The sequence below is a fragment of the Petaurus breviceps genome, unplaced genomic scaffold, assembly GCF_028583685.1.
Source record: "Petaurus breviceps papuanus isolate PSGF00001 unplaced genomic scaffold, PetGlider_PUasm1.0 90740, whole genome shotgun sequence".
Taxonomy (NCBI): Eukaryota; Metazoa; Chordata; class Mammalia; order Diprotodontia; family Petauridae; genus Petaurus; species Petaurus breviceps.
The window spans coordinates 7,690,580-7,700,699 of record NW_027187330.1 but is presented as its reverse complement, the minus strand read 5'-3'; the positions used below and the strand labels follow the sequence as shown (position 1 = coordinate 7,700,699).

Below are 10,120 nucleotides of genomic sequence, written 5' to 3'. Positions count from 1 at the left end.
AAGGAAGGAAGGAAGGAAGGAAGGAAGGAAGGAAGGAAGGAAGGAAGAAAGGAAGGAAGGAAGGAAGGAAGGAAGGAAGGAAGGAAGGAAGGAAGGAAGGAAGAAGGGGAGAGAGGAAGGGAGAGAGGAAGGGAGGGAGGAAAGAAAGAAGAAAGAAGGTGAGAAGGAAGGAGGAAGAGAGAGGAGGGAAGAAAAAAAAGAAATAAAGAAAAAGAATCTATTCAGTACTTAAAAAGAAATACACAGAACATGAAAACAAGACAATGTAAAAGAGGATGAATAAAAGAGCATGTAAAAATAGTGGGAAGAATGCTAGCTCTCAGAATGATCCAAGGTTGGTGAAAGACAATAAAAGGTATATTTAGGTTTGGTATGGTTTAGTTATATGGGACATGGGGGCCATAGAAGGTATGGGATGATCATAATGGACAGAGAGAAAAAGCTGCTAATTTTTATTTTGCTTGGGTGTTCTCTACCACAAAGAATGACCCTTGCAATGAAATTGATAAGGCAAAAGGAGTTTCCATGTAGTTGGAAACCCAAGATGTGAAAAAGCAGACAGTAAATGAGTACCTAAATGTCACTGATTAACTCAACATCTGGTTCAAATTAACTCTATCCTCAGGTACTGAAAGAAGTGCCATATGTGATTTCTGAGTCATTGTCAAAATATATTTGAAAGACTGTGGAAAACAGGAGAGGTATGTAAAATTGGAGGAGAGCAAATATACCAATTTTCCAAAGAGGGAATATAATGGTCTGCAAATGATAGACCAGTGACCTTGTCTTCAATTGCTTAGTGAATTCTGCTACAGATCATTAAAGCGATGGTTGGTGAACAACTAGAAAGCAAAGGAGCAATCACAAAGCATCAGTTTGGCTTCCCCAAGAACAGGGAGTGTAAACTATTTTTATTTCCTCTTGTGGCAAGGTCCCAGAGTGATTAAGCAGGGGAATGTTATAGCTATAGTCTACCAAAATGTTAATAAAACATTTGGCAATGTTGCTCAGCCAATTCATGTGGAAGAGATGAGTGATGTGGCCTAGGTTATATTACAATTTAGTGTATTTAGAACTGATTGAAAGGTCAGACCTAAAGAGTAGTCATAGATGTTTTAGGAAGGGGAAATTTGATTTACCACCACCACCACCATCCCTCATCTCAGTTGATGCAGGTAATTACTACGGATAGAGTGGTATTAATATGTTAACATGATTACTCTCTGAGTCAGAAGGGGCAATGTCTGCTTGACTGGGCTGAAAATTAGCTATTTCCCCTAAAGGCTTTAAATATATAAGCCTAGGAGACAGCCAGAGTTTAAAGTTGATAGTAGTTGAGGAGACAGCAGTAGGAGAAGAACCTAGCTCTTTGCCTTCTGGGGGATTTTCTCTTCTCTCCTACCAGCTGTGGTATCAGGCAATAGTGCTATTTGCCCTGAAGGAAGCACCCCTCTCCAACAGCTGGAGAATCAGCTTAAAAAGTTCACGGAGTTATAGGATCATAGACTTAGAGCTAGAAGAAACCTTAGAGGCCATTGAGTCTGATCTCCTCATTCTACAGATGAGGAACCGGTGGTTCAGAGAGATTAAGGGACTTCCTCAGACTTGTATAACTAGTAAGTGTCCAAGGACTGATTTGAACCCATGTCTTTCAGACTCTAAGTTCAACATTCTTATCTACTACTCCATATAGCCTATGTTCAAGTCACAGTTGATGGAATGGAGGCATATGCTCCAGAAAGACATAGATACAGAGGAATGATCACTGAAGACCAGGAACTGCTTCTTGGAGGGAGACCCCTGGCAGCAGAGAAGAGAGCCAGCTACAGACTCAAGAAAGAGTAAGCTTTGGAAGCCCACAGTTGAATCAAAGAGAGAACTGCATAAGAGAAAGGAAAAAAAGACTTAAAGGCACCAGCAGTACTAGAGTTGTGAATTGCATTGGCCAAATGTGTTTCCTACATTTTTGCCTCAGTATAATTTAATTTTTTTTTTGAGGGGGCAAGGCAAGGCAATTGGGGTTAAGGGACCTGTCAAAGGTCACACAGCTAGTAAATGTGTCAAGTGTCTGAGGTCGCATTTGAACTCAGGTTTCCTGACTCTAGGGTGGTGCTCTATTCACTGCACCACCTGGTTGCCCCAGTATCATTTAACTTTATGAGCTTGAACCCACTTTTTTCATGGATTCTGTACAATTTTAGGAAAGTGCACCACAATTCTATGAGAGGAGACATTTTAGAGCTACTTCTTTTGCTATTCCATTTTAGTAAATGCTTTTGGTAAGAGATAACTATATTAATGGAAAGCACACTGTTAATGGCAACTTGTGATCTATTTGTTTACGAGTAGCCACTCACAGAGTACCCTTAGAATCCTGCAAATAACAGTCACCATCTGGGGACCCAGTGCTTGAGTCTGTGTATATGTTGGGGGAGGGATCACTCTAGGGGGTAAACTACAAATGATTAAATGTGACTTGAAGGGTTATCCCCAGTGGAGGGTCCCAGGGATCTGAATTTGGCCCTATACTGTATACCATTTTTACCAATGACTTGGATAAAGGCATAAATGGCACACTTATTAAACATGCAGATGTCACAAAGCCAAGAAGAATAGCTAACACATTGCATGACAGCATCGAGCCAAATTCTGGGAGCTTGGAGCATTGGCTAAATCTATTAATATGACATTCAAAAGGATAACTATAAACATCTTAAAACTTAGATTAAAAATCAACTTCACAAGTTTAAGGCAATGTAGGCATTGCTAAATGCCAGTCAGTCTAAGAAAAAAAAAATAAAAGATTGAGGGACTTGAGTGGATTGCAAACTCAGTATTGCAATCTCAGTATGAGCCAACTGTGTGATATGGCAGCCCAAAAAGCAAATATGATCTCTCCCTTCATGGAAATTCAGAGCACCCAGAGTGAGGGGGATAGTGGTCAAGTTGTATTCTACCTTGGTCAGACCACATTGGGAATATTATGTTCATTTCTTGGCATTATGTGTCAGGAAAAAACACTGGTAAACGACAATGACAGGAATTATTCCTCAAAATCATGACATGTAAGGATTGTTGGATGGAACAATTCAGTCAAAAGATGGGAAAATTACGTTGGGGGGGAGGGGGAAGGGGTGTGGAGGGCAGGAGGATGGACAATACATCTTTTAAGTATGTGAAAGGTTGATTTGGGCAAGAGGAAACAAATTATCTGCTTGAGCCTTGAGAAAAGAAGTAGGAACAAGCAATAGGTGGAAGTTGCAAAGGCAAATTTATGAAGTCAGGAAATCCTTTGTAACAATGAGAACTGTCAAAAATGGAGAGACCAGGCAGCAGGGTCTATGTCTCCAGAGGTCTTTAAACAAAGACTGGATGGATCCTTGTCAATTACAGGGGTGGGGTGGGGAGGGGGGATGGAAGGGTGGGGGAGGCTACTTAGATCCCTTTCAGCACTGAATAGCTACAAGTCTGTGACAGTTATTGAAAACTTCATTCCCCATTAAGATGGAGCAGGGAGAGCTGTTGTTTATGAACCCCTCTACCTTCTATTCTAGGAAGGAGCACGGTTTGCACTTTAAGCTTAAGTAACAATTACTTGGCTGTGGCATAAAGCCAAGCATATTGTACTCTATGCAGGCCACTACAAACTTCTCCCTACTCTGCAAATTTTCTGGAGGCAAGATGTCTCAGTCCTTGAGTGAATTCACTGGGCAATCCAATTGAATCTTAGGTTCAGAATGGTCCTAAGCAAAAGAGTTAGCATTACAAGCCCCATTCTCCAGCCAGTGAGTTCAAGAGTAGAGCTGCATAAACTAGGAAAGGAAGGCAGTCACATCCTCTCACACACCCTCTTGACACAACTTAGTGGAAAGTAACCCTGACCCTAGAGCATTCTCTCCTTCATTAGCTGCCCCTACTATGTGTCTCACTCCGGCACTTTTCCACCTCTTTTAAATGACTGACTGATGCCAAACAGATCTGGTGATGTCCATGAAGGCAGAGTGTTCTTTCCAAGGGACAGAGGAAACTGGGAAACACAATGAACAGTTTTGGACTTGGAGTCAAATTCTTCCCCAAACATTTAGAAATTTTGACTCTGGGCAAGTCACTTAACCCCTCTCAGCCTCAGTTTCCTCATATATGAAATGGGGGCAATAATAGCATCTACCTCACAAGGGTTATTGTGAAGAAGAAATGAATTAACATATTATTAACACTTTATAAACATTAAAATGCTATATAAATGCTAGTTATTATTATTATATTATCTCCAGGATCCATTCCAACTCTGGATACTTTAGTCTTAAGTTTCTCTGCCAAGTAATTAATGATTTACAAGCACAGACTTAAACACACTAGGGAGCTTCAAGATTTAATTAAAGAAATCATTTTCTAAAGCCAGACTCTTTTTTTATATAAAGATAATATAGATCCTAATTTACCTGTCTCCTAAGTTAAGATTTCCATATCTCAGATTTCTTACATTTATGCACATCTGTACTGCTGAAGAAAGAGGTAATGCTACAGGGCTCAAGGAAAAGTCATGCATTAAACAGTTCCCTGGAGCCCTGAGAGCTGCAGGTAAAACGTCTGCCCCTGGCTCTGTGTGGGAAAGATTTCAATAAAAGGGCAAATAAAGCTCTTTCTAGTAGTACCCATTTCTGGCTCCTCACCCAGCCCATGTTCACAAGAAAGGATTCCCCATAAGGACCTGCACACAGCACTGTGGAAGGGGCTGTTACCCATGAAAGGGCACAAGAGATCCAGGGAATAAACCTCTAAAGAGATTCAGTGACATGAGCCCCATGAGTGTTCTTAATCTTAAAAAGCAAACAATTGTGTCCTGCTCAACTGCAGGTGTTTGTCCAGATGCATGGAGATTGGAGGAGGGACAAAGAGGGAAACTCTAAGGAGAATGTAGCACTACCACATGCCCAGGGGCAAGAAGGTCAGTGGAGCCAGATGGCTGCCATGTATGTATCATGTTTTCATCACATCATTTGGAAATAGAACCTTGTTTTTGTCTTTGTTTTCCAATTTAGTATCATAGAGCTAGAAAGAAGCTCAGAGACCACCCAGTCCAATCTGCTTATTTTATGGATGAGGTAACTAAAGATCAGGAAGGGTAAGGGACTTGTTCAAAGTCACATACATAAGGTCAGAGGCAAAATATCACCCAAGTTCTCCAAATGCACAGTTTTCCCTATCACATGCTGCCCCCAGCTCTTAATTTGATAACAAACATAAGATTTTTGCTACATAGTCTTCAAGATGGTTATATCTAAAAAGAATTCAAAAGGAATATTTATTTATATTTAAAAGGAATAGCAACTTGTACATAACAGACTTGGAATTTCATATGCAATCATCTTTTTATTATACTTTGTTATAGATATGATTGTTTTTATTACAAAAATCAAAAATATTTTTAAATGACCATATCTTATCTCTGTATTAAAAAATTAGATTGAACCAGTGATGGAGTATATGTAAACTATTGTTCATTTAGAGCAGAGTCTAAATCTGGGGTCCATAAACATACATATACATATGTTTTTATGTATATGTATACACATATATATGTATTTGTGTTGCATATATTTGTGTATGTGTCTGCATTGTATATATGCATTATGCATATATGTATGTGCATTTGCATGTGTGTATATTTACGATATACATATGTATTGATAACTATTTCCGTTTAATAGCTTTCCTTTGTAATTCTGCTTATTTTATTCTTTTAAAACAGTATTGTAAGAAAGAGTCCATAGGCTTCACCAGATTGTCAAAAGAGCCCATGACACAGAAGAAGTTAAGATCTTCTGATAAGTATACTGATCTCTGTCTCCCTTCCTTCTCCAGGCCATACCTGGATGAGGTGAGGGATCTCCTGGCAAGGTTGTTGCAGTTTGGTTTCCATGGTGCTGACCTAAAACCTTCCCACTTTGGGGAATGGGTAAGAGAATTTATCCAGGACATTCCTGCACAAGTGCAAAAGGAGAATAGGACAGGGAAGAAGGAGAGAGAAAGCTTTAGTGGCAACAAACAGAGCTCAGTGACTAGAAATACCTCTGAACTAAAAGGGTCAGAAGAAGGTGCTATGTTTGGGGTGGATGTCAGAAGAAAGCTCCAGTCACAACCAGGCCCAGGAGAGCTAACCAGGAGGTCCCAGTCTAGGCAGTGGTAAAGAGGAAAAGTGTGCCAACCTAGCACATTCACATAACTAAAGGTGATAAGTTAATGGGTTTGGATTATTTCATTTGTACTTCACCCAACAAATTCCATGACCCATGGGAATGGTTAGAAGGGAAGGTTAGAAGCATGGATAAAAGATCTTACCTTTGATATTTCAAGTTGTGGGTTTTGGCCCTGTCCTTGAAGTATTTCTGGGGCCTTGAAGGGGGTGGCCTCTATAAAAGAAACATTGTCCTGGAAGGAAAGGCTTCCTGTAGTATGCAACAGAGTTGACCAAGGGCAAACTACATAATTAGAGGAACCTGAAACCCAAGCGTAAGAACATAGTATACTCAGTCTTCAGAACAGAACATTCTAGTCTTAAACCATATAACCAGGTGGCAATTCACAGCAAAGCAGATCAAATGCAGGCAGAACCCCTTTAAAGGCTATCTTCAATAGATATGATGGTCCCCAAAACTGACAGGTATCTGATCATCAAGTTCTCCCTAGGATTATCTGGATTAAACCTAAAAAACTTATATCTAATGGTATGAACTAGACAGGAGGTAGTTTATAAGGTTTTTGCATCTTTAGGATACTGGCTACAGTCACAGAAAATGGGCATATCTGCAATCCAGCACTATGGAACTATTTCCCCCTATTTGCCTAAAGTCTTGACAAGGCATAGAGACTCAGAAACAACTGGTTGAAAAATATATGACTGGAAAATATTGCCATGTATGTGAGGAGTCTGGATTTATGACTTCCTAAGTGTGATGGCCTCCCAATAAAGAAACTCCCTCCATAGATACAGATTAGCAACTGATTTATAACTTTTGCAGAAATGTATTGGCACATTTTATTTTTATATAATCTTCATTCTCCCCCTCCCAGAAAGGCATTCTTTTTTTTAGGTTATATATGTATCATGTTAAAAATATTTCCACATCAGTCATGTTATGAAAGAAGATTCAGAACAAAAGGAGAAAACTGCAAGAAAGAAAAAATTAGAAACTAAAAAAATATGAAAATATTATGCTTTGATCTGCATTCAGACTCCATAGTTTTTTCTCTGGATGTGGATAGCATTTTCCATCATGAGTCATTTGGAATTGTCTTGGATCATTGTATTGCTGAGAAGAGCAAAGCTTATCACAGTTAATCATCACACAATGTGGCTGGAACTATGTACAATATTCTGGTTCTGCTCACTTCACTCATCATCAGTTCATCTAAATCTTTCCAGGTTTTTCTGAAATCCACATGCTCATCATTTCTTATAGCACAATAGTATTCCATTACATTCATATACCACAACTTGTTCAGCCATTCCCCAATTGATGGGCATCCTCTCAATTTCCAATCCTATTCCAGCACAAAAAGAGCTGTTATAAATATATATTTTGTATATGTAGGTCCTTTTCCCTCTTTTATGAAAGCAATCCTTTTTAAAATACATATATATGTATATATTAAAAGAGTTCAACAAAACTAAGACGTTACTCAAGTTTGATGTTATATCTAATGTTCTACATTCATAATCTAATTCCTAGTTATGGAGGGAAGAGGGCAGGGTGTGAATTTTTCTTATATCTCTTCTTTGGGGGCCAAGATTGATCATTACAATTTCCCAACATCCTGTTTTAACTTTTGTTGCATAACTTGTAAAGAGTTGTCTAGGTCAATGACAGGCTTAAATGACTTGCCCAATGACTTGGTCACAGAGCTAGTATGTATCAGAGGTAGGATTTGAGGTCTTCTAACCATTAAGTAATGCTGGCTCTCACTGCATAAGAATATCTCACCTTCATAGCATTTTTATATTTACAAAGAGCTTTTTCATGCCCATAATTTCATTTGATCTTCACAACATCCCTGAGGAAAGTAGTGAAAATATTATTATCCCCATTTTAGAGATGTGTAAACTCAGGTTCAGAGAGATTGACTGACTTTCCCAAAGTCACATGGCTAGTAGATGGCAGAGCCAGGGCTTTTGACTCCAAGTTCAATGGACTTTCCACTCAAATACATTTTTTAATGCTTTAAATTGCTATTGATTTCATAATACAAAATCTAATCATCTTACCCTTGTTAAGGTCTTTAAGAATCTGTTCAGTGGCCAGAAACAAGAGAGACCACATTTCTTCCTCAGATAAAGCTTCTCCTTTTACCTGTAAGGTGCTGGCGAGAGTCACAGATGACTGGCTCATGTCTGTGAAGGGAAGAAAGAGAAAATTCTCATTTCCCTTACCACATGTACCTCAGATTCAAACCCACCATAATGTAGACCAGGATGAATTGGCATTTTGCTGGTGGTGAAAAGAATTCTAGGCTCCAGGAAAAGGCCATAAGAAATTTCACATTCTTTCAAAGTGAAGAGGTGGATAAAAGTGCCACCAGAACTATAATGTCTCAGCATCGGCAGAAATGTCATTGCACTCTCCAGGTACGATGGCCATATCTGTTATCTTCCCATCACTCAGATACATTACCTTCACTATGGTGCCAGAATGGTCTTAATTAAATTGTAGGAGTATTAGGGAAGATATTGAGGAAGCTATATTAGGAGGGTATTAGGGTAGGCTTCATAAGGAAGAGAACATTTTACGTGAGCCTTAAAGGATGGGTAGGAACTAGATATTTAGGGCATGAATGAAAGGCATTCTAGGGACTGGGAACATTGTGAGGGAGACCCAAAGGTTGGAAAACATAGATAATGTTCAGGAAAAGTAAGTATCTAGATTTAACTAGAGCATAGAGTGACTGAAACAAACCAGTGGAAAATATACTGGAAGCCATAAAAGGGCTTATATTCCACTGTTGGGTTAAAATTTATGTACATATAAATATAATGTAACATAATTTGAGGAAGGAAAAGGCATCAGCAACATCAAGGGAAGCATCATGTGACAGTCCGAAGTTTCCTGTGGTACATCTCCAGCAAGCCAGTCCTCTCCCAAAGAGGTCCATACTTCCAAATTATTCCCTCTTTCTCCTCCCACTTTATCAAAACTATAATTTCCAAAAATCTTAAGTAGATTTGAAGCATTCTGATTGCCCTATTCAGTTAATTCACCATGAGACATGAATGACTCTTAAGACTGACTATTTTTTGAATTAAACTTTATGTTTATTTTTAGTTTACATCATTCATTTCCACAAGATTTTGAGTTACAAATTTCTCCCTGTCTTCCCCCTACCCACCACCCCAAAACAGCGATCCCACTGTATACCCGTTCCCCCAATCTGCTCTCTCCTATATCCTCTCCCATCCCCCCTCTGACTTTCCAGTAGGGCAAGATGGATCTCTATACCCCATTGCCTGTATATCTTATTTCCCAGTTGCATGTAAAAAAAATTAATAATAATAACATTTTTAAAACATTTAATTTTAAAACTTTGAATTCCAAATTCTTTCCCTTCCTCCTTCATCACCCACCCTTACTGGAAAGATAGGCAATTCAGTATAGGTTGTACATGTATAGCTATGCAAAACATTTCCATAGTGGATATATTGTGAAAGACTGACCATACTTCCCTCCATCCTATGCCGACCCAACTTGTTCTATTCTCTACTCTGACCCTGTCCCTTTTCAAAAGTGTGTGCTATCAACTTCCCTCCCCCTCAACCTGCCCTCCACTCCATCATCTCTCCTCTCATCACCTTCCCCCCTACTCTCCTGTAGGGTGAGATACCCTATTTAGTGTGTATGTCATTCCCTCCTTAAGCCAAAATCAATGAGAGTAAGGTGGACCCATTCTCTTTTGCCTCCCTGTTCTTCCCCTCCATTGCAACAGTTTGCCCTTGCCTCTTCTATATGAGATAACTTACTCCACTGTCTCTCCCTATCTCCTCTAATTATATTCCTCTCTCACCTCTCAATTTCACCTTTTAAGTATTATCCCTTCCTATTAAATTGGTCCTGAGCCTTCTTTCTAT

General features: G+C 39.2%; 1 protein-coding gene across 1 annotated transcript in view; it reads right to left on the bottom strand.

The window, feature by feature from the left end:
• Positions 1-8,390, bottom strand: part of FRMPD2 (FERM and PDZ domain containing 2) — a 279,466-nt gene extending 271,076 nt beyond the window's left edge. The window contains exons 1-2 of the mRNA XM_069067069.1: positions 8,267-8,390; positions 6,343-6,500 (exon numbers count right to left, since the gene is read on the bottom strand). Of these exons, the coding sequence (XP_068923170.1) occupies positions 6,343-6,500; positions 8,267-8,390 (282 nt within the window). The remainder of the gene's footprint in view (positions 1-6,342; positions 6,501-8,266) is intronic.
• Between the last annotated feature and the right edge of the window lie 1,730 nt (positions 8,391-10,120).